This window comes from Melopsittacus undulatus, chromosome Z (assembly GCF_012275295.1).
Source record: "Melopsittacus undulatus isolate bMelUnd1 chromosome Z, bMelUnd1.mat.Z, whole genome shotgun sequence".
Classification (NCBI taxonomy): Eukaryota; Metazoa; Chordata; class Aves; order Psittaciformes; family Psittaculidae; genus Melopsittacus; species Melopsittacus undulatus.
Genome location: NC_047557.1, coordinates 24,669,274 through 24,694,905, shown reverse-complemented (window position 1 = coordinate 24,694,905; position 25,632 = coordinate 24,669,274). Strand labels below are relative to the sequence as shown.

The 25,632-nt window shown below is 37.8% G+C and overlaps 1 protein-coding gene across 3 annotated transcripts in view; it reads right to left on the bottom strand.

Annotated features, from left to right (window-relative positions):
• Positions 1-25,632, bottom strand: part of ARSB (arylsulfatase B) — a 65,369-nt gene that overhangs the window by 3,669 nt on the left and 36,068 nt on the right. Inside the window, exons 6-8 of one of the 3 annotated variants that reach the window (XR_004079651.2) lie at positions 22,908-22,978; positions 18,578-18,631; positions 18,359-18,454 (exon numbers count right to left, since the gene is read on the bottom strand). Coding sequence is in view for 2 of the 3 variants with exons in the window: in XM_031042731.2 (XP_030898591.1) it covers positions 18,597-18,631; positions 22,908-22,978 (106 nt within the window). In the remaining variant the exon portion in view is untranslated. The remainder of the gene's footprint in view (positions 1-18,358; positions 18,455-18,577; positions 18,632-22,907; positions 22,979-25,632) is intronic. The other 2 variants (XM_031042731.2, XM_031042730.2) reach the window with 2 other exon arrangements.

Genomic DNA, 25,632 nt, shown 5'->3' with positions numbered 1-25,632 from the left:
TATAGGACTGACACTTTATTACATCATATACACCAGATACAGAACTAATTGAAATAAAAATATTGCTTGATATGAATTCTCTTCTTCTCATCATATGACTTCCACCTTAAACTTGGATTATTCTTCCACCTGCATGCAACCCACTTTCTCCTCTTCAACCCAGCTGTACAGTTTCTACCTTTGTCTTCATTCTTCAACTTCTGGTAGTGCACATGCAACACAAAATGAATGGGCAGATATTTTCCTCAATGTATGAATTTTACAGGGATTCCTTTTCCAATCTGTCAGATTAAAGAGGTCATATTCTTTTTTTGTTTTGGTAAAAAAGATAAAACTTTTATTCCCATAGCATTTAAGCAGTTTTTCTCTGCATCTGTTCTAGACTGTTGTTTTGGGGTAGGTTTGTTTGTTGTTTTGGGGTTTTTCGGCTTTTTTTTTTCCCAGTATGGTTGACCAGGCAGTAACAACGGTTCCATGGACTAATTCAGCAGATGCCTTTTATAGGTCTGTGCAATCAAGTCTGCTGTTACCTGCCTGCATACCCTCCTTATACACTTACATCTAAAAAATTTGATACTTTTGCTTGTGCACAGAGGCTAGTCATTTTCTGCTGTTTGATCACCTGCATAGCAGTGGTGTAATACTAAAGCTTTGTTTTTCGCTTAAAAGAAAAATCCCACAGCCTTTGTAATGAATTTTCTTATTTTCAAACTGAAGCCACTGTTTCTTGAAGCCCAACTTCAGAGCCCACCAGCTGCTATATTTCTTTTTTAATTACTCTCTTGGGAAATGATACAACTTTAATAATATAAGAAAGCAGTGAAATTTCATGCAGAAACTTATTTCAAATATTTAACACTACAATGAATTGATTTAAAGATTTTAGAGTTTTCTTTGGAGTTGTAGGTCTCTGAAAAGTATTCAAATAGCTTTTATATCTCTCTAGAAAAAAAAAAAAAAGTCCTTCAGAAATGTTGCCCTTGGCAAGTGACTATGGAGTTTATATTGTATATGAAGACCATGCTTAGTCTTGGCAGCCTGAAAAATGGTTTCAGGATCAGAGTTTAAAAGGAATTGAGGTGGCCAACTCCCACTACCCACAAGAGAGTTTATTATGTAAATACTTTAAAGCCTGCCCTTTGCCCCTTATAAAACCTTTAGCTTAATCCTTAAATTTCCATTGTCCTACATTGTCTTAATAAACAGATATATATTCCAAATTAGGATGTAAAACCCTAAATACTTTTCAATAGCTAATTTGTAACTTTAACAGACCTGATTTTTCAGAAGGCCAATGTCAACAACTCTGAAAGCATCTATCGTAAATGCTCAGAAAGCATCAGTCAAAAATGTTAGCTGCATTTGCAAAAACAATTGACATTCTTATAATTTGATTATTTCATATCATATTTTTCAGGCAGGATGTTGAAAAATTTACTACTGGGTAAGTATATAAATAATATCCTGAATAAACACCAGGGGACTTTTATATATGGGACTTTTTAGAAAAGCAATCTTTCAGTGCATTAAACCTTGCTTATATAAGTATATATATAATATAAGTACAACAAAAAGGAAAGTAAGGAACTTGGGGGGAAAAAAGCCAGACCTAACTCTGCATACTCAGAAGAGTGGGCTCTGAACAAGCTATTGCTATTCAGGGAAGAATCTGCAAAGTTGTAATGAACAAGTTATGTCCAGTAGAAGTTAAGAAAAGCAAAACCAGTTTTAGAAGTGACAAACTATGGGCCACTGCCACCAGTAAGGACCTTGTTGTGCTTCACGAGGGACACTGTGCATTACATGTGGTAACATGTTCAGTAACATGTCATCCCCATGTTATAGAACAGACACAGAAAAAACATATGAGATACAGAGATGCAACAAGAAAGATAAAAGCTTCTGTGTGAAGAATGACTAAATCAATGACTCTTCATTCTTGAAGATGGATAGCTGGTGAGGAACAGGACAGAAGTCTATGAACCTCTGTGGCCATGACAAGCTGAATAAGAAATAATTGTTCTTTCCTAACAGGGGCATCACATATATTACAAAGTTGCATATGCAAAATAAATGATAGCATATATTTCCTTACCACAAACCAAACTCAAGCGTGGAAATTCTTTCCATAGGGTGCTGAGATGACAGAAGCTGATGCAGGTTGAATGATAAAAAGAAGAGTTCACCAAGTTTAAGAAAAATCCATTAGGGATTCTTATGCCCAAAATCACAACCTAAAAATCAGGAGCTCCATTAACTGCAGGTTGGAGGCAGCATGCAAGATAAATATATTTATATGCTTGACCTTATACACTCCTTTCTACACAACTGACAGTCTTAGAAACAGGAAAATGAACTAGCCAGATTTTTGGCCTGTTCATACACAAAATTATTTTCAGTTCAGGACAGGACAATTATTTTGTTTTCAAAAGAAAGCACTATATTGGAGGAAATCTATGCAATCCCTTTATTACATTGATCTCTGTGAGCACTGAACTGAAAGTTTCAAAACTTTCAGAAAGGGTAAATATAACATCATAGAAAATCTCAAGTTGGAAGGGACCCGTTAGGATCACTGAGTCCAAACCCTTGTTCCTTACAGGACTACCTAAAACTAAATCACATGACCACCAACTTGAACTTCTCCTGACACACTTTCAATTCCATCTCCTCATGATCCATCCCTGGTCACCAGAGAAAGGAGACCAGCACCTCTTCCTCTGCTGCCCCACTTGGGGCAGCTCTAGGCTGTGATAAGGGCTCCCCTCAGCCTTCTCAAAGCTGAGCAAACCAAGTGACTTCAGCCACTTATTCTAAATCTTGCCCTCAAGGCCTTTCACCATCTTGGTCACCCTCCTCTGTCAACTGTAGTTTTACAAATCAATGAATAACACCAGAATTAATTTCCTACACACCCACTAGTTTACTTCCAGTGCTATTATTAAAAGTAGGGTGTTATGGTTTAAGCCCATAAATCAGAACTATGCAGTCTACTCCTCTTGCTTTTCTTCCCCTGACTCTTGGAGGGATGGGAAGGAGAATTGTAAGAATGTAGCTCCCACGGGGTGAGGTAAGAACAGTTTAATAACTAAGGTATAACACAAATCACTACTGCTACCAATAATAATAATAATAATGATAACGGAAATAACAAGTGAAGAGAATACAGCACCTCACCACCCACCAACCAATAATACCCAGCCCCCAGCAGTGCACAAGCCCTTCCGGGTAACCCTCAGTTACATCCTGGGCATGACGTGCTGTTGGTATGGAATACCCCTTTGGCTAGTTTGGGTCAGGTGTCCTGTCTCTGCTTCCTCCCAGCTTCTCCTCCTCCCTGGCAGAGCACGAGACTCAGAAAGTCCTTGGTCAGAGTAAACATTTGAGCAGTAACTAAAAACATCGGTGTTATCAACACTGTTCCCAGGCCGAAAGTCAAAACCACAGCACTGCACCAGCTACTAAGGAGAAAAAATGACTGCTACTGCTGAACCCAAGATAGGGACAGCATAAAGAAATAAGAATATTAATTTGCATTAGCAGTGGCTTCCAGTGCACAGATCTGTCTGTATAAGCATAGACAAGTCAGTCACTTGCTTAAGGCTTGTTTTGCACTTATATCAGAACATAAATCAAGAGTAATGTAATTGAAAGAATGGATTCACAGCAGACTCATTCTACTGTGACTGAAATCAGAATCTGATACCTACATTACTTCCTGCTTCTATCATACCATTTTAAATTTAAAAAAAACCCTTACAATTTACAGAAATGCTACAAGATAACAGGTTTTGCCATACTGAAGTAGTTATTTGGTAAATTCAACCCAGCAGTGCATCCTAAGAAGTAATTAACAACTGAGGAGTTAAAGCAAAACAGAAGAGAAACCAAAACTGCTTACTTTGTCCAGCAGTCTGCTCTTTCACTTCACTTTCTAAGCATAAGGAAGATCATAAAAAATGATGCAGTGTGTTTAGTCCCATGTTTTTCCTCTAGCCTTTTGAAAAAGCTCTTCTGACCTCATTCAGTATCCCATATGTTCTCCTGATTTACGTTGGCTGGCTAGCTCTTCCAGAGTAAAAAACACTGTCTTCCTGTGTATTTTTGTATACACTTACAATAGGCTTCTGCTTAACTCATCAGTTCACCTATCCAACTGGGCAATGATTTTTGAGGGTGGAAAATAGGAAGAAACATTTCTTCACATTTCTTCCTGGTGACCAGTGTATGGTTGAGAATCGATCATTGACTGCTTGTCTTGTGCACAGTGACCTATCAGAAACTTATCTAAAATGAAAAAAATACAAATTTATCTGATCACCTTGAAAAGACAAAAATGTCTGAAAATCCACTTCTTTTCTGTGTAACTGAAGATCTTCTAAATTCTTCTGCAACTGATGTGCACCAAAATAACTTTATGACCCTCTGGTGCTGCATGAATAAAAAGAAGAAGGGCTGATCCAGTTTTATTACATTTTACAACTTTAGATGTCTTATCAGAAGCTCTCTCCTCCTCTTCCTTAATGAGGTCTATAAATCCAACTTGGTTATTTTTCTAAGTCTTACAATGCTCCCGATAGCTTTCACTGATATTCTTTGAAATATTTAATATTTAATCATGTGCAAATACTGGAAAAAAAAATTCCTAACGCAAGCAGAATTAAAAAAAAGCAAAGACAAAAAAAGCCACTACAACACAGTTCTTGGTAGGTAGGCTGGAAAATTCGGATCTACCAACACCTTTGTAAGTATTTCCTATGATTTGTCTCAATCTTTTGTTTTCTGCTTTGCAAAGCAAACATGTAAAATACCGCATAGCCATAATTTATAAAAAAGGGTTATTTAAGGATAGTATACACCCATATTGTAAATTTTGGAGGTTAAAAAAAAAAAGGTACAATCCGAACTTTTTTTAAAATAAGAAGGTCTCATTCTTTAGATCAGTCTGAAAGGTAAATTTGCGAAAACATTTTATTATACGCAATCAATTTCTGAAGAGTATATTCATTTAACCTTCACATCTAATTTTTAATAATAAGAAGGAAGAAGATAAACTACAGATTTTCAGCAGAGATTTGAAAAAGAGACTATACGGGGAATACATAATCTATATCTATATATACAATGATATTTGCACAGATCTTGTAATCTTAGATCAATTACGCTTTTCATTCTTCTAGTTCTCCTTCGTTCTTTAAATGAGATCAACTCATGCAATTCATGGAAATGTAAAATGTGGAGATATAAATAGGCAGTACATCTAAAAATATAATATTCTGCCTTCAGCCTATGATTAAGATGATGAAAATGATACATGTTGAGAAGAAGTACTCTTGGTTGGTGAGAGATCAAAGAGCATAAAGTTCTCTCTAACATGCTATTTAGTGAGGTCCCAACCAGAAAATTTAAAGGGTCCAAAAGAATATTTCTTGAAGCATGCTGTATTTCTGTACACTGTGGTCTACAATACGAGTGTGCAGGGTGGCAATGCTGGGTACTGGAGAGCAATCTTGGAGAAAGACAAAAGAACTTCAATTTATTATTTATTTAGGAGGCAGAACCCTGCTTAAAAAGTTAGTCTAAACAGCCTGAGTGTCAGATTTGTTATGCCTCTACAATTTTCCAACTTCCTGCACAGTAACAAAAACATTCTTTTATAACCAGCTACATATAATGAGTGCCCTTTACAAACAAAAGAAGCAAATGAAGCTTCTACCATTGGTTCTTCATCTTAGAACTTATCTGCCTTTTGCAGTGTATGTCCCAAATGAAAAACTGCAAAAACAGAAGTATTCCTATAGTTTAACTTCTATTTATAATATCCTAATGTAGGCACAGATTAGGCCATATGGCAGGGAAAATACAATCACATTAAGCTCCAAGCTTAATTGCAAACTGCTTAATGGAAAAAAACTCAAACGCATTCCTGTGTGATGTACTCTAGGTTACCCTGCTCTTGCAGGGGGGTTGGACTAGATGATCTTTTGAGGTCCCTTCCAACCCTTGGGATTCTGTGATTCTGTGATTAAGAAAAGCCACAAAACACAGGATGAATTAAGATTTTAGATGGCTCACACTCTTTCCAGTGCGAATTAGACACACATCTGAAACAAATAATAAACAGATGCTAGTGCTTTGCAGATGTAAAGTACATTTAAGAACCTTCAGCCATAGCAGGAATATCACCAACGTTTCCTGTAACAAAAGTGTGTGCGCATATTACACTACCTGGATGTCTATACAATTTGATACCCTGCGGTTTACAATGCATACCACACAAAAGAATTCCATAGATATTCTCTTAGTAACTAGAATTATCTCTTTAGTTATTTTTCATTATAAAATTTTTCTGGCTATGCAACACCCACCATCATTGCCTTGGGTACTCCATTCCAACATTTAAATAATATATAACAGGTAGTTATATATTCCACATAAGAAAAGTTCACTTCTCACTGCATGGCCATCTAGAACAAGAAACTAAGCAGCTATGGGACAAGAGGAAAGATCCTCATGCAGACTCACATAATTTCATCTAATTGAATGAGAAACAAAATTTTTTTATTTGACCACCACTGCATTCCAAAAGGAAATTGTGCTGGGACCCATACTGTTAACGTATTCCAAATGACCTGGAAAAGGGAATGAACAGTGAGATCACAATGTCTGTGAATGATGGCAAGTTATTGAAAGCTGACTTTAAAGAATGACCGAAGACTATGACACAGTGAATAGGCATTAAACAGCAACAATACTTAACATAGATATAGGTAAAGTGGTGCATGTGTGAAACAAAAATCCTAAATTCATCTGTTAAACAATGGCCTGCAAGTCACCCTTAATTGCCCAAGAGTGAAACCTTGGGATCATGATAGTTAGAGCTGACCCTTTTTCAGAATTATGTCAGCACTTGTCAAAAAGAAAACTGAGTGGGAGGAATATTAGAAAAGGCCTCATAAACAAAGCAAAAAGCTGTATGCAACTGGAATATTCTGGTCTTTCCATCTCAAAAAGAATACCATATGACTGAAAACATTCAGAAACCAGTTACAAAGTTGGGTGATATCAAATGCACAGGACCCAGGGTGATTCCCCTGTGAATTAAAATCCTCTGCTAATTAATCTGTATGTTCCATGGAACTCTAGAGACCAGGCTGCTTCCATAACCTGCATGACCAAAGGAAGGTTCTTCCCATCTGTCTTGGGTTCAGCAGTAGCGGTCATTTTTCTCCTTTTTAGTAGCTGGTGCAGTGCTGTGTTTCTGACCTTCAGCCTGGGAACAGCACTGATAACACCAGTGTTTTTAGTTGCTGCTCAGCAAGGTATACTCTGACCAAGGCCTTTCTGAATCTCATGGTCTGCCAATGAGGAGGGGAAGCCACGAGGAAGCAGAGACAGGACACCTGACCCAAACTAGCCAAAAAGGTATTCCATACAACAGCACATCACACCCACTGTATAAACTGGGGGCAGTTACTCAGAAGGGCTAGATCACTGCTCAGGTTGGGCTGGCTATCAGTTGGCGGGTGGTGAATGGCTGTATTCTCTTCCGTTGTTATTTCCCTTATTATTTTTGGTAGTAGCAGTAGTGATTTGTGTTATACCTTAGTTACTGGACTGCTCTTATCTCAACCCATGGGAGTTACATTCTTTCCATTCTCCTCCCACCCCTCCAGGAGCTAGGGGAGGAAGGAGGGGAGTGAGCAAGTGGCTGCATGGTTTCTGGGTTGCCGGCTGGGCTTAAACCACAACATCATCTTATGTGATGTTTTAGTTGACAGGGGGCATACCAATGTAACACACCGGCCCAACAGTTTCAGTGCTTACTACTTGGACCTCATGAAACATCTTGAATGAAGGCACATCATTTTGGCAGTTGCTAATATATTCAGTGCGACTACAGTATCTACCTGGCCTGATTAGACACCAACTACACTGCAGAACAGCACTGCTTCAAAGCATGTACCCACAGTGAGAAAAACTGAAGCGTGCTGAAAACAGGATGAAACATAAATTCTTTACCCAGAAAGTTCATAATCTACTTTTGCCAGCAACAGTCATGTTCCAATTGGGCTAGATTACATTCTGTGAGCAAATACAACCTTGGCTACATCCTCAAATTCAATTACATGCAATTTTTTCTCTATCACCAAGATATTTTGTGGAAAGCCTCCATGTTATTCTATTGCTTTGTAAAATCTTCTTTTAATAGCATCTCAGCTTGCTGCTATCAGAACAGCCAGAATATCTGTCTCAGCTGCTGCCCCCCTGCCATCCTTACCCTAGTGTGATAAAAGATTTCATTTTGTCAGCAGGCACCACATAAGCCGCAAATGTCACTAAGACTGCACTGCAGTAAAGTTCTGCTTGTTCGCAAAGACCCTTGAGATCATCACTGTGAGTGCTCATGTTTTCGGGCATATCTCTGCTAACAGATGCTGGGGAGACTCACAGCAAGCTATAGGAGTGACAAGAGGCACCCATCACAGGATAACACCAATTACGCCCTCAGAGCAAGGAATGCAGCCATAACAAAGTTGCATCACATAGCCAAAAGGCAAGAAACTACTGAATTGCAGACACTAGTGCTTGCAGTAAGGCAGCTTTGGGGAATAAAGTGGCACTTAATGCACATGTCCAAAGAGATATTGCATATGAAATATTTTAATCTTGTGCATACAGATTTTTAACTCACTGAAGATTGTAACTCCAGGAAGACCGGTTTTCAAAAGATTGTGTCACCTCGCAATGAGAAGTTCAAGAGGATAAATTAATTTATATGTTTTCTTTTAAATTCTGCTGAGATCATACTCTAAAGCACTAGGGTTTCTTTACTTTATAAACTACAGTTTCTTTACTTTATAAAAATGTTTTCAGTAATCCCCAAGTTTTTAGTAAGGTAGAAGTGAACAACTCTGTTGCAGAGTAGAATTCTGCTTAATAGTTGAATCAAACACTGGAAACTAAACCACTCAGGTTTTTCCTTCATCTTTCCTGAGGAAACTTAGAGGGAAACAGAGGCTTATAAAAGGTGGAAGCAAGGACAGGCAGCCTGGGAAGAATACAGGGATGTTGTCCAGGAAGCTAGGGACCAGCTTAGGAAAGCTAAGGCCCAGTTAGAATTAAACTTGGCTAGGGATGTGAAAGACAACAGTAAGGGATTCTATATGCAAAATGCAAATAAAAGACAGACTAGGGACAATGTGGGCCCTCTCTGGAAGCTTTTGGGAGAACTGGCTACACAGGACTTGGAGAAGGCTGAGGTTCTTAATGGCTTCTTTGCCTCAGTCTTCACTGGCAAATGTTCTGAGCACACCACCCAAGTCTTGGAAGGCAGATGCAGGGACTGTGAGAATGAAAACCTTGGACCCATTGCAGTAGAGGATCTGCTTCGAGAGCATCTTAAGAACCTGAATGTACACAAGTCCATGGGACCTGATGAAATCCATTCGTGGGTCCTGAAGGAGCTGGCGAATGAAGTTGCAAAGCCACTGGCCATCATATTTGAAAAATCATGGCAGACAGGTGAAGCTCCCAATGACTGGAAAAAGGGAAATATAACCCCCATTTTCAAGAAGGGGAAAATGGATGATCCAGGGAACTACAGATCAGTCAGTCTCACCTCTGTGCCTGGCAAAATCTTGCAGCAGATTCTCCTGGAAGGCATGCTGAGGCACATGAAAAACAAGGTGCTTGGTGACAGCCAGCATGGCTTTACTAGGGGGAAATCCTGTCTGACCAATTTGGTGGCCTTCTATGGTGGGGCTATGGAACTGATGGACAGGGGTGGAGCAGTTGATGTCATCTACCTGGACTTGTGCAAAGCTTTTTACACTGTCCCTCATGACATCCTTGTCTCTAAATTGGAGAGACATCAATTTGATAGGTGGAACACTCGGTGGATAAAGAACTGGCTGGATGGCAGCATGCAAAGAGTTGTAGTCAATGGCTCAATGGCCGGCTGGAGACCAGTAACAAGTGGTGTCCCTCAGGGAACACTGTTGGGACCAATATTGTTCAACATCTTTGTTGGTGACATGGACAGTGGGAGCACCTCCTGTATGAAGATAGGCTGAGAAAGTTGGGGCTTTTCAGCCTGGAGAAGAGAAGGCTGCATGGAGACCTCATAGCAGCCTTCCAGTATCTGAAGGGGGCCTATAAGAATGCTGGGGAAGGACTCTTCGTTAGGGACTGTAGTGATAGGACAAGGAGGAATAGGTTAAAACTTAAACAAAGGAAGTTTAGACTGGATATAAGAAGGAAGTTCTTTATTGTGAGGGTGATGAGGCACTGGAATGGGCTGCCCAGGGAAGCTGTTAATGCTCCATCCCTGGCAGTGCTCAAGGCTGAGTTGGACAGAGCCTTGGATGACATGTGTGAGGTGTCCCTGCCCATGGTAGGGGGGTGGGAACTAGATGATACTAAGGTCCTTTTCAACCTTAACTATTCTATAATTCCATGATTCCACAAGAACTTAAAAGCAACAAGCAATAATCAGTATTATTTTCATAATAAGGCAATGCATATGCCTCCCTGCCTCTTGTGATCTGATTAGTAGTCTATAAAACCACAAAGGAGATTCCCAGACAGAAGTCTGGGGCTGGTGAACCAAAAAAAACTTACACATGAAATCCAAAACAGAGAGAGAGTATTTTCTAGTATGTTCATTATTGTCTTTAAAATCAACATACTATTTGGTATAGAATCAACATCCAAGAAATCTCTGTTATCTTCACCAGTTTCTATACAATATCAGATAAATGGTACTGGTATAATTCTCCTACTGCTTCCATTAAAATAACTCAAAGGTTTTGCACGTAACAGCTTCTGCTCCAATGGAAATAATTTTACTCTATTATCAGGATTTAAAACATTTACTTATATGATGCTCATTAAGCAGAAATTAACTAAAACCAAAGCAGTTGAAAAATCACAAGCTATTACTTTTATATCAAGAGACATTGTAGCCTCTGTTGAATCACCTGAGACTATTTTTGTGCTGCAATAGCAGAAGTGTCAGGTTAAAAAAATCACGGACTTTCTTAAATATTATGGAACTCCACACAAATATTAACCTCAAGAAAGCTGTCTGCAACTTCCTCGAAATCTGATACAAAACTTCAGGTAACAGGCACCCAAATACTAGATTCTTTATAGGAACACGTATCTGGGAAGGAAAACACAAAGTTGAGAAATGAACCATAACTTCACTGCAGTAAAACTCGTGAAGCCACCTTGTTAACTTTTCTTTGTGGTGAGAGCTGCTTCCCACAGCCACATCTTCTGAACTCTCCTTCAGTGTCATTTTTCTATCTGTCCAATACTTTCCTCTCTAAAAACGGAAATTCTCAGGTCACATCAAAAGCCCTAGCAATTGGTAACTGATCAGGTAACTGAGTTTCCCTGACTATTACAAAGGGATTTGATCTGTCATCTTCTATCCTTCAAGAGAGATTTCTCCTCAACAGTCTGTATGAAACTACAGGATGGACATTTTCTCCATATTTTCCATCTCACATCATGTTATAAATACAAATATTTTTAATAACACAGAAAATAAGCCTTTATTTTGTGATGAGATATTCACTTGTGCCAAATTAGTACACAAAACTTCATTTATACAGGAAAGCAAGCAAATTTTACGGGTACATCATGTGTAAATCTTTTGAGGTCCCTTCCAACCCTTGCGATTCTGTGAATCTTAAACCATTAGCTTTTTAATTTTTTACTATCTTCTAAATTTTAATTTAATGATCTATGTGTTTTTCTAGCATCCCTAGATGCAAAATATTCTATAGGCACAGACTGGTTTTCATTTGCAAGCAGTCTGGTGTATAGTTTTATTAGCAGACAGTCTACAAATACATCCAAATTAGGGACTCTACATCACACCATAAAAGTCAGAATGGCACTGAAAAAAAAAAATCCAGATTTCCTTAGGTATTTTTCAGTTTTGAAGTACCTGGATCTGGGAGGAACAGAGGATAGCAGGAAGGTTTAATGTGGGAACATAAGAACATATAAATACCTTTCAGCATACACTGTTTCGAATGGAAATTGGAAATTAGCAGTTGGAAAGCTGTACTCTTCAAACTGCTCAGCTGCACACATAGTACAAATAGTATGCATCTATGGACTGGGTAAGAAATTATACCGGTTTTTCTGTCTATTTGAATTCCTTTGCTTTATATTTTAGGATTAGCACCAATATGTTTTAATTTAACATGAGATTTTTTTTCTTCTCCTAAATATCTATAAATAACATATGGAACATGGGTCAAGTTTTTAATATATACAGTAGATCATAGTGGCTATAGCATTGAGAGCAGTGAAAGTACCACTTTAATTTCCACTGATGAACATAAAAATCAAGTCTCTTACAAACACTAAAATTGTGACTCTCTCTTGGTAATATAATTTATACAGTTCCTAAAATCTCAAACCACTCAGTTGAATCAGCTACTTAGCAGCAAGATAAGAAATAGTAAGGCTATGTTTTCAAAGAAAATTCTACTGAGAAATACGAAAGCAAATGAGCAAAAGGCATAGTTAATATTTTTACAATTATAGAAGGCACACTTAGACCTTTATATCTTTTATTTAGAAACATAAGGTCTTTTTAAATGCCTCATTTTTTTGTGAGAGGTATGGAAACACACGACTGATCTCCACACATTTATAAATGGAATTGGAGGGACAGAGGGAATGTTTCTCTCCCTGTAGCTACAGAAGCATAAAGTCTTACATACAGGCAGATGAAGATTCCCCACCCAAAACTAACACTTACCCGTGAACAGAAAATTTTGCACTGTTTCACATAGGTAAATTAGAAATTTTGTAAATGATGCTGTACTGGAAATTAATTTTCAGCATTTTATACAATGGAAACTTCACGACAAAAATTATCTTTTGCTAGACATGATTCTGAGAAGCAACCTGTTGCTTCATTTTCATTGAGAAATACACAGGACAAAGCAAACTCCAGGAGGAGATGTAAGAAATTCTCCCTGTTTCTTCAGCAAAATGCATGTTGTTACCTTGGCACGAATGCAACTCATGTTTCTTCTGCAACTCTTTTAGCTCTGGGATCCAGTGCACACAGGACAGTCAACTGGAGTATAAACAGTTCTGGCTAAAAGTGCCCATCTCACCAGAATAGGTTTGATCCTCAGCAGTTTATCTTTAAGTATTGATAACTACTGAAATTCAGCAAATTTCAGGCAGTGAGCTGTCAAAATGAAATATCATCCACAAAATGCAGGGAAATTTTAAAGTTTCCTCATTATAATGGATAATGCTGTAAGTGTCTAGCCTGTTCTTTCTTGGGATATAAGATCTGAAGCAACTTCATTGTATTTTCTCTAACTCCTACTTCCATGACTGGAGTTTTGGGAAGAGACAGAAATGCAAAGAGATGGAGAAACAGGGAGGAGAATATGTTATGGATACTTGCCATAACACTCACGGATGCCATCATCCACAATAAAGCCAAAATTCAGATCTTTCTGTATGTCTCATAAAATACATATATTTTAAAGTCTTGTTCAACACCTACTTTATTAGATTTTACGTCTAATACATTCTGTTTTACATCCACTGCAAATTTAGTCATTCTGTGAGAAAAACTACAGAGAAATATAGGGAAAAAATATTCTTCTAATACAGGAAAACTTACACATCAAAGTTCAGTGTCTGACTTTAATAGATGAGTAACACTGTAAGCCCAAGTAGATTATTTAGACTGTTTTAAAGAAAGTGTGTATGAGAGTATCTTTTTTGTGAACACTTTTTGCATAGACATTGCTTGTTGTACATTAACAAACCTATAATAAGCAGGTTATTTGGCACTTCTTAGACCTCTTTTTAGTGCTAAGAAGCACTAAAGAGAAGAATTGTCACAGAAATCAAAGCTTAAAGCTACAAGGTAGCTTTGAATAGCAGTCTAATTCAGAAGTATTTTCTCTCTTCCCAATAACAAACACACACAATCAATACAAGACTCAAACAAGTTCTTCGTAGTTCTTTCTAGGCCTACTGCAGTGTTATGAACCACTATTGTTACTGATTGTACTACAGAAAACAGACAACTCCCTGTTGGAGAGAAAATGGTGCATATTTTTTGCAAAGGCTCAAAGTCACACAATGCACCTTCTTCCATCTACTTCTTTACCTCTTGACACAGAAAAAGTCAATTCATTTTCGCTTTTCTCCTCAATCTTAAAAGCAACATATTTTTTCTTTCATGCTTATAATGCACAAAATAAATAAAATATTCAATAGTGTTTCTAATTATTGCCCTTTGAAAATGACGATTTTTCCATTTAGTTCTATCTGTATACCCTTTGTCTTACTTATAAAGCATGTTTTTGAAGTTGTATCTGTGTTTGTAGTTCTGATGTCTTAATTAACATGACAGTCCATGAAAATGTGCCAGAAGGAAGGACAAGCTTCCTATCGTCACTCTGAAACGCAGATGGCTCTGTGGGCTAAAAAGGCCTTAGCATATATGTATTTTTAAATTATTTCACTTTTTTTTTTAACAGTAATGTATAGAGCAATTATTTCACCTCAACAAGGAAACTCTGAAAATGTCAAGGGCTCTTCCAGCCTAGATTGTGACAATGAATTACTGAAGAAATAAGGGGCTTTGCTACTTCACTGATAAAAGACATTTTGTGACCTTTTGCTGCTTTATGGAAATAATGAGTTTTCTACAAAACTCTGAGTCTTTCTGTTACTTTATTAAAATAAAAATGTTTGAGGAATAGCCATGACCTTAACCTTGGAGGAATGACTAGAATACTGATCTTGAAGAAACAGATGAGCCCAGAGACTTGCTATCATCATGTTGACAAGGACAAGGCATAAGGCTGTGTCACAGTCAAACTCACACAGTGAAGCTCACCTATCTTAATTCACTAGATCCACTATACCCTTCTAATTGCAGTTTTCTAATAGTAAAGTTTGATTCCAATGGAAAGATTTATACTGGAATATCATGCTCAGTCTCTTGCCTTTCAAAATGCATACTCTTCTTAGTTTTTATGGAAGTAAGAATATGAAAATACTCTCATTATTTCTAAGTATTCACCTTGATTTTTAGAATGGATTACATCTTTACAAAAAAACACACCACACAAACAATTCAGTAAAATCCAGAATTACTCATGACAGCAAAAAAATCCCTGTGAACATCAACAAGTTGAAACATTTATCCAGATCATTATGTTGTTATACAATTACAGAATTTAAAAAATCCTATTATTTTAAATAATAGCAAACTTACTAATACAGTCTACAAGGTCAAACATCACAAAATGAGAGACGGTAAAAGGAAATGCTTGACTTTCACTTTTGATGACAAAACAAGAAAAAAAACACTCCAAATCTTATTTTTTCCAGGAAACAGATTTGAACTCAATGGAACAGTATTTATGAATTGAGGTCATGTAGAGATGGCCTTATGTGCAACACCCAAACCTCACTTGTATCATTGTAATGTAGCAGTGCTCAAGGCAAAGAGAACTTAGCAGCAGATAACCTCACTCTCACAGCCTTCGCACAATTGTAACTTTCAGCTCAGAGATATTTCATTTGAAAAATGTAATCTAACATTTACGTCAGGACCTGCATAAAAATATAAAATGTTAGTGTTATGTTCAAATAGGTATAGGATATAATGAAGCATAAAAAAGAAGCAGTGCCAAGGGATTTCTGAATTCCAGTCATGTTGCTGGCAGTAGACATTTTATCAAGTGACTTAATATTTCTAAATTCTAAGAGATTATTGACATCCCAGAGGAAACATGGGGATTAATATTTATGAGGCTCACCAAACGTGTAAGCCCTGTACACTTGGTATTCGATACTGTAGTGACGGATGGTTCACACTGACATACAGGTGGGCTAAGAGCCAAGGCAACATTGAACCACATGCCAAACTTCCTGACCACAGAGCTACACCCCAGAAACTTCACACAGCCAACAGCCAGAAGAAAAACACTACTTATCTCTGATGTGAATGGCAGTGGAGCTGGCTGGAATGGCAGCCTCCCATTAGGGAGTGGAACTGAGCTCCAGCCAAAACTGCCAGGCCAGCATGAAAAGCATCACATTAAGTGACTGAGGGATACGCACGGCTCCAGGGTCACATATTGACAACTCCTGCTTCATAAACTTACAAGGGTCACTGCAATTTCTGATTTTCTTCCAATGAAGAGATGGTCAGCATGCATATGTATAATTCTGCAGGGAAATGGAAATTCAGAATTCCAAAGAATGTATCTGTCTTTTTTCTCATTATTGACCATTCTCCCATTCCAACTGTCATAACGTAAGTTCAGTCAGCTAACCATATTGGTCGCTTTTCTGCACATTTTTGACTTCTGGGAGTGGATTCTGGGTCCTTGCCTGGCACAGATATGGTGTATATGTATCACATTTGAAGCCCGTGCAGCACACTCTTCCATGCATACTTACATCTTCTGCTGCTATTGAATTAACTCCATTACCAGGGATTATTTTTTCACCTTTTTTTTTTGTTTGTTTTAAATAATCCTAAACCATCTGGATCATCAGTAATAAAACTGGGGAAGAAATCACTTATGGTCTAAAAAATCTCAGGAATCATCTTTCACCTGGGCAAAATAAGTAATAAATGGGGCCTAAAGGAGCCTAGAGTGACTATTCCTTAATCAAGATGAATCATTTTGGTGTATGGATGGATATAATATGTAACGCTAGAGCCATTATAATGCAATTTTAATGCCCATGAATGATACATCAGTCCCTGAACTGAAATGGTTTCTCTATTGTAATATATTATATGTTCATTCTGTATGTAGCAGATCTAGCCCCTTACAAGCAATCATTTATTTTGGCAATTAATAGCGCTATATATGAGGTAATGCCTTTTTCCAAACGTCAGGGAGAGCAATGTAAAATTTGATTAACTTTGCTCAAGGCAAATAGAAGTTTGGAGACAACTCAGAAAATGTTTTTACAAGTTCTCTGTCTTGGATGTCTGCCTCTATGAATAGATATCCTCAAAATAAATTGACTACAATTTTTTATGCCTTCGAAGTTTTAGTTTATGGTTAAGTCTGGAATTTTAAACAAAGGTAAAAGTTTTTTCAGTCTAAACCAGACCCACCCAATTACATATTTATTTTGAATACAGATTTCTAATTTAAAGAAATTAAAATCCTTTTTGCAGAGGTGATGCTGTATGCGTAGGTTACAAGATTCTGTGAATTTCACTAAATTCTTTAATTTAGCAAGTCAGATTAAAAAATAATACAGTGTGTACTGACAGATTCTGATTAACAACTCTGTATTAAAGGGTACATTTCCTTTCACCATGTCATTCAGTTCTGATTCTCAAAACAAAACTGCCTTTCATGGGATATAAAGTTTCAATACTGCTTTAAGACAGCCCATCTAGCAATGGCTGTGTGGTCAGAAATATGTTTGGTTTAGTAGTTAGGGGAATTGAGACTTAAATCCAGTTGGTTTTTAGTTCAGCTGAATCACCAAATGTTGATGAAATGCCATAAGGCTGTCTAAAAGAGCAGAATTTTCACAATGGAAGAGCTGATGTCACCTGTGCAGCTGCCAAACCATCAACAATTTGGCTTTTTTTCTTTTTTTAAGACAAAGTCACATATATGGGGCAAACCAATTTTGGTGTGGTTTCGTTTCTGTTTTTGGGTTTTTTTTTCCCCAACACATGTAGATCAGATTTTTGATTTATGTAACTTTTAAGTTACTTTATGCATTTTATTTGCACTTTCTTAACCTACACATTACAGAGAAAAATACACTCTGCTTCAACAGAATTTTAGCTCACTGGTTTTAATTCTCTTATATTACTACAAACTCTTACTAACAGGAAATATGAATGTTTCAGACCCGAACCTGGAAGACAGCAGATCTTTCATACCAATGTCTTGCTTTTACATAATTGCAACCTCTCTAATAAATTACAAATCTACACTGAGACCCAGCAATTGAGATACATACTAATTACATTTGGAATAATCAACAGGGTGATGAAGAAACAACCAGTAAGACAAAAATAATGACTTTTAGCAAGGAGGGAGAGGAGCAACCACCTCTGAGAGGCCTGAGTCAGCTCAATCTGCAGAGCTCACCAGACTGGTTTAGTGCAGTGAGGTCCAACCAGAAGATGTGGCTCCCCACTCCTTCCCTCCAGGGCTCTGGCTCCAGGAGCAGCCAAATGGTTCTAACAGGGTTGGCTCTCCCTCTGCCTCCCACTTCCAACCACACAGCCCCTCTCTCACCGCTTTGCACTGCCTCTGGCATCCACTGGCTCCTTCAATAAGCAGATTCAACATACCTGACAGGGGAAAACCACGCTAGCAAGTTGGATTGGTCCATGGAGGTATCTGAGGTGTGCCATAATGGATGCAAAATAAGCATCAGGAGCATGCAGCTGGGAATGGGGAGAGGAGGTAGTGAAACACATGCCCAGCAGAAACCTGCTGGATCACTTCATCATATATGACTAAATGGAAACCTCAGGGTTTAATTTCAGAGCCAATAGAACCAATCTCACCTGTCCCCTGAAATTTCTTCTAGTCTGATCCTTTGCGCCAAAATGAGTGCTTGGCTAGCAAACAAAAGGAAAGGAAAGGAAAAAAGAGGTTATTAAAATCTGAACCAATATCCTGACCTGGTTCATAGCTTGGCTTGTGAGTGTTTGTCATGACCCACAAGAGAGGAGAGAGGTAGTGAGGCACTGTGGGAGGCAGGATTTCCTCTTCGGTAGCAGGAGCGACCTACACCAGCTTGAACTCTACGTGAAACTACAGCCTCTGGCTGAGGTTCCCCAGTGGCCAGAGCTGATCTTAGCTGCCAGATCCTGCTGCCAGACCTTCCATCTGCAACCAACCACACACTACTCTCCTGCTCTCAGTCATACAGCTACAGGGCAAGCTGATTCAGCTGTCTGATGTGGTAGAAACCTTTCTTCCTTTTTCCCCTCACCATGCAGAATAACCTAAGGCTGATCTGTCAGAAGACTCATGTCACCATGTGATTTCCAGCTCCAGCCCAAAGGAATGAGGATATTAGCAGAAAGGGAGAGGACAGGCTGGCCATCTTGGCAATAGCTCACCACCAGACTGCTTTGTTACAAAGACCACAATCCACCACCTTCTGCATCCTAGTTTTTGGAGATCCCACTCTAGTTTTTCACACCACTGCCTCCTCTTTTACACCACCACAATTGTTGTAGGTCTGCCTTGCAAACCAGATCAGTTTACCAAGAGAAAAGATTGTTTTTAACCCCAACCACTCCACTAGGCTGCCACAGGTCAGAAAGAGACTGTGGGAAAAGTTTGTGGTCAGGAGCAGAAACCCCTTTATTCTCACTGAAGACAAATGAGGAATTACAGCCTAAAACCCTTGCAACATGTTTCAGACCACTGGAAAGGTTTATACATGAATGAAGGAAGTCTGCCCTCTGAGAGAGATGATGATTACTTGAACGAGTCGGTGAAATAAGAGCTCAGAGTATTTTTTTATACAATGAAACAACAGATCAACTAATTTAGTGTTCTCCTTCTTATGCTGCTTAGTATTAACAACATTTTGATACAAGGCTACTGTAGGGCTATAGTATTTACTTTGACATGAGCTCCTGAAAAAACGTAAGCAGATACTGATCAGTAGGTTCATCAGATCTGCTGGAGTAACCCTGGCTGATGCCCAGAGGCTAGAAACCAGTGCTCAGTATGAGATCTTGAGAAGTTGCATGATGTTACTCTGCGAGTGGTAAACACACAGGTCGAGGTCAGTTCTAACAGACCACACAGATGTAGTTAGCTCAGTAATCAAGATAGCATGTCCTAACTTAACATCTTGTTGATTACTCTGCTGTAACAGTTGAGTTGAGACCAAAATAATTAATGTCTTTTGCACAAATTCTTCCTTGAAAGAATGCTTATTTTGTATAAAAAATCTGAACAAGGCTCAGTTTTCCTATTTCAGTCAAAAACTAAAAATCAATTAATTAAAAGAAACATCCCATCATGCACTCTAATAAATACATTATCCATTTATTCAGACAGACATGAAGATAAATGCATCCATTAAATAAAATCTTATGCTGAAAGAATGTATACATATATGCGAAAGCATTCTGAAGAGTTTGGAAGACCTTAAGTAACTGAGTGCAAGTACAACAATAACTTAATGCTCTACGTGTGCACAACTACAACAAGATGGTGTCTTCCTTAATAATAATATGACCAGAATTATTATTTAAATATATTTAGGGTTTAAATATTATTTAAATATATTATTAAAATATATTAAATATTTATATATTAAATCCACAACATCCTGAAAGGGTTTTTTTGGGTTTTTTCTTTTTTGTTATGTTTAACAGTATCTTGAGATTTAATTTCCTCTTTGCTCTTCCACAGCACTCTGCAAATGCAAGATTTGGCTAATCTGTGTCTTTCAGGCATTATTGTACTTCCTAATGCAATCTCTACAAAAAAGAATACTTCTCTTGAAACAAGATGATTTAGGTGATGTGATTTTTGAAGTGGACTATGAAGATGGGCATAAAGAAGGCCAATGACTACACAGGAGGTGAGAAAGAAACCAGCAAAACACTAATACATTTATGTATTCCAGCACCATAGCAAAAGAGTACTCTGATTTCAAAGCAGTTAGAACAAGGAAACAATAAACACTCAATGAAAGTGCAAGGCTCCAGAGTGACACACAGTTTATCACCTTGGTGACAGGAAGATTGTATGGGTTTATTTAACATGCTTTTTAAACAAACAAAGAAAAAACCCACCAAACACACCACAGAGAGGCATAATTGCTGAAAATATAAAAGTCCTTACATATTCCAAGCACTGCATCTCCCTAATCTATCCATAATAGAGAAACCAACATCATTTATCTAGATCTTAATTCTAAAACTATTACTTGGTTTGCACAAAGGAAAAATAGACACTAAGTAGAAATCAGCTGAGTTACATGTATATATACAGTTACTCCTAACTCAGATTGCTAAATAGAAATTTTAATCCTTATACGAGAAAGCATAATTTCACTAGCTAGGTCAAAACCAGAATCATAAATAATATAATGACTCATCCTGCAAAGCCATTCCAGCTTCCAGTTAACTTATAAGAAATTGATCACGTTATGACAATAGATGAAGTACAAAGAAAGCTGAATTTCTTGTCTCCAACAGTGGACTATAAATTGACATGGTCTTTTGCATTAGAAACAGTACACTAAATAAAGGAACAGTCGTCTGAAAAAGCACAGTTTAATGTATATTTTGTCATGTATAACAGTGATACATTTTGTCAAAACTATCAGAACTATAATTACTTGCTCTCAAATCCTTTAAGAATGGTATCATAAAATCAAAACTAGAAAAAAGTAAGGTATACTAATTTGGATAGTGAAACCTTACATGGCACATAAGGACATGTGGGTAAAGAGTTACGATTTTGCTTTTAATAGCTCCAGTTTTGAAAGGTACAAAAAACATTTTAAACTTGCAGGCAAGCATATGCCCTCTTCTGTTTGTGATGATTAGAAGTCACATCTCCTCCAGCATAGAAGTTTCGCTTACTACAGCTTCTGCTCACCTTCCCTCCTCCCTGCCCACATTTAATGCAATACACACAAAAAGTAAGGACATGCTATATGTACCAAACAGTGAAGTATCATCAGAGTATGACTTCATGGAATCAATTTGGGGAAGTATTTCCTGAGCTTAGGCTCCTGAAAGCCTATTCTGAATGTCCCCCTTCTATTTACACCAAGAATTTGTCTACTCAAACACCTCCACTGAGCAAAATCACAGCAGTTCTCACAAGGAAAAGATGGTCTCTGAAGTATGCCTGAGAATACCACATCAGGGCATAACATTGTACAGGAATGCTACAACTCACTAAGTATCCTTTGAAGGGGAATTGGAGTAGCCACACCTTAATTCCATCAGTATGTAGGAATTATCTGTAGACAGCGTTGTCCACAAGCACGAGAGAGGCACAGTGTTGCTCCTGAGAAGAGCATCACAGAACCAAATCTGTGTTGCAGAAGGCCATCTTAACCCTGTCCATATAGTTATTACAGTACAACATTCATCTGTCTTTCTGGCAACAGATCACTGTCCACACTGCACTACTTTTTCTCTGCCTGGATTTACTTCTTTGTTTAATGAAATACAGAAATGCCATAAAAACACTGTATGGGACCTGTTCCAATGTTCTGCATGAAAAAAAATCTCTGCTTGAAAAGTTTGTAGTCCTTAGCAAGCTAATAATGTTGAATCATAAAACAGACGGTGCTTAAAGAGCTATAGAATTGGCAAACGTCAGCTCCAACTTATGTGATTATGGCATTAAAGATCCAACCCATGCAATTATGGAACAAAAGCAATCACAAGGCTTGGAACTCCTCAGTTTCTCGCAAACTCAAGTTTTCCATTTGCAAGGTCATATTATATAGATGTATCAAGATGTGTTAGGGTGAACAGTTCACTGGGAGCTACCTGCCAACTTGGAGCACTTAAGACAAGGCTTGGTAGGGATTTTTGGCAGTGTGCCTCCCTGTGCTCCCTGAGGCTGCTTCTCAACATTTCCATGTCCCAAAGTACTTTATTCATTACTCAGCAGTGCTTCAGAGCTCTCTGAAATAGGAAGCACACATTGGTCATGATTCTAAGTACTTAGAGCACCTGGGGGATAATGTTTCTGCATTTTAAAGCTATTTACCTAAAAGCAGAAGGCATCCTACTCTATTTTGTTTCACTAGAAGGAAATACTTCACTTAAGGAAAACAAGGAGTGTTCAGAAGATAAACTGTATGTTTAGTAATTCTTGAACAATCAGTAGTGTACTTACATGGGAAGTTATCCACAAACATAGGGTCTATGTTATGTAGCAGTTCCGTTCTGGGGGAAGGTCTTCCTTCACTAGGAGAGATTTCAAAAGAAAATGTTAATTTCCTTCTACAGCTCTTTCGGATTCTGCATGTTTTATTTAAAGGCTTTTTATAACCCTAACAGAGAATGAGCTAATAAACATAAATTAACTGCTATTAAATTTTATCTGAATTAAAGGGGTGGGAACTAAATGAATCTTTAAGGTCTCTTCCAACCGAAACTATTATATGAATGCTCTTTTGCATCTAGCAGTAACAGCTTTTGCCCTTATGAATCTTCCCTGACTTTACTGGCATGTTTACTGGGATTATTCATAAATTTACGAAGTACAGAAATGGCCCTAGAAAAGCAGGGGTTTATAATAATCAACTTTTAAAATCAAATTTTACAGCATAAGACTGCACAGCACTTGCTAGGCTTTGCATACCTGAATGGGTACTGAAAGCGTTTTGTCAGGGTGCCTCAGACAACACTATATTGGCTGCCCCTCAAAGAACCCACTTTTGATTTGTAATTGAGGTCATGAGGAATATTTAGATACTCTGAACCTTCTTGTGGTAAAAAAATGAATTATTCCTTTTTTCCTAGCCATTGGCTACATATGTATGCTGCAGAACAAGACTCCAAACTTAATCATAAATTTTCTAAGTAAATTCCATCCTAAAGAACTGAATAAAAGAAATATACTCCTTATAAAAGGCAACATGAGTAGAAAGATGTTATTAGAAAGAGCCTTGCCTATATCATGACACAACAATATTACGTTACTTCAGTGAACCTAAACACGATTTTATAGAAATTTCAAAATAACTTAAATAGTTTTCTTTTTGTTAAGGAGCTTCATTTAAGACACAAAAAAATCAACCAGCGACTCTAAACCATTTGACATTAAGAATAAAATATCAGGTAATATAAATCTTAGTGGAAACCTGAAAAAAAATTACTGTTACTTTAATACATAGAATATATAATTAAACAAAATTAAGCAAAATAATTAACCTACAGTGTTAGTAATTCGGTGTATAAGAACTGCCACAAAAATGTTTTTCCTAAAATATATGTGTAAGGTTAGCTCCTGCACAACCCTGCACCCAAATATCTATAGTACTTAACACTCTTAACTAAGGAATGCATGGCCTTATTTAAGCAAATTTTATCTTAGATTTAATAGACTGTTACTGTCTCTATGTGGTCCATTTACAGCTGTGGTCAAATGTGCCTTTTGCCATCTGTTCATAGGTAACAGTAACATGAACCAGTTAGCACAGTTAAAGTAGGATGCAGATTTATAGCATGTCAATTATTCTGCAGCAACTGCTTGGGGAGATATTCCTATTTTTCAGCTTCTGAGCTGTATCTATAATTTTCATTATCCTTCTAAAATAAACAACAGAGCTATGCTAAGGATCTTTCACCAGGGTCAAACACAGAAGAAAGAAGTAACTTACTCCTATGGGTTTCTGTTTATACATCAAATATTCATGCAGTATCACAGCTGCTACTCTAGAAGTTAGAACCAAGAATATTAAAATCATAGAATCATAGAATAGTTAGGGTTGGAAAGGACCTTAAGATCATCTAGTTGCAAACCCCCTGCCATGGGGAGGAACACCTCACACTAAACCATGTCACCCAAGGCTTTGCCCAACCTGGCCTTGAACACTGCCAGGGATGGAGCATTCACTACCTCCCTGGGCAACCCATTCCAGTACCTCACCACCCTTACAGTAAAGAATTTCTTCCTTATATCCATTCTAAACCTCCTCTGTTTAAGTTTCAACCTGTTACCCCTTGTCCTATCACTACAGTCCCTAATGAATAGTCCCTCTCCAGCATCCCTGTAGGCCCCCTTCAGATATTGGAAGGCTGCTATGAGGTCTCCACGCAGCCTTCTCTTCTCCAGGCTGAACAGCCCCAGCTTTCTCAGCATGTCTTCACATAGGAGGTGCTCCAGTCCCCTGATCATCCTCTTGGCCCTCCTCTGGACTTGTTCCAACAGTACCATGTCCTTTTTATGCTGAGGACACCAGAACTGCACACAGTACTCCAAGTGAGGTCTCACGAGAGCAGAGGGGCAGGATCACCTCCTTCAACCTGTGGGTCACGTTCATATATTTATACTGTTCAAGCAGACTACTATTACTATTCCAGCATGAAAGGTAATTTCCTTTAAGGCTTTTAACCTGGAGGGTGAATACCATACACTGAACATGGTCATGAACATTATTGCACAGCAGGTAGAACACAAAATACAAAGATTATACCTGCATTAATTTAGGTTTTTCACACCTGCAGTGGTCATTTTTATTGAACCAGGGGTGGGGTTTTTTTGTTTGTTTGTTTGTTTGTTTTGGGGAGGGTTTTGTTTTGGTTTTGTTTTGTTTTCTCTGGGCCACAGTAACTTGGAAATGTGATTTATACATAATCATGAGATACAGTCCCTGAAACTTATGGCATTACTCCATTAAGCTTTGTAGCACTATTAACTGGTACTGAACTCCTTGTTTTGTTGGGTGTTATTCCAGTAATTTCTTGGCACACAATATGGTTTATAACCAGCATATATTATTCACAAAACAACAGAGAAAAGAAGATGGCAATGTACAGTGAAGAAAGCAGCTGCCTGACATAAAAGGATACCAGGAAGACAGAAATTACATCCTAGGGACAAGAAGTAGAGAATT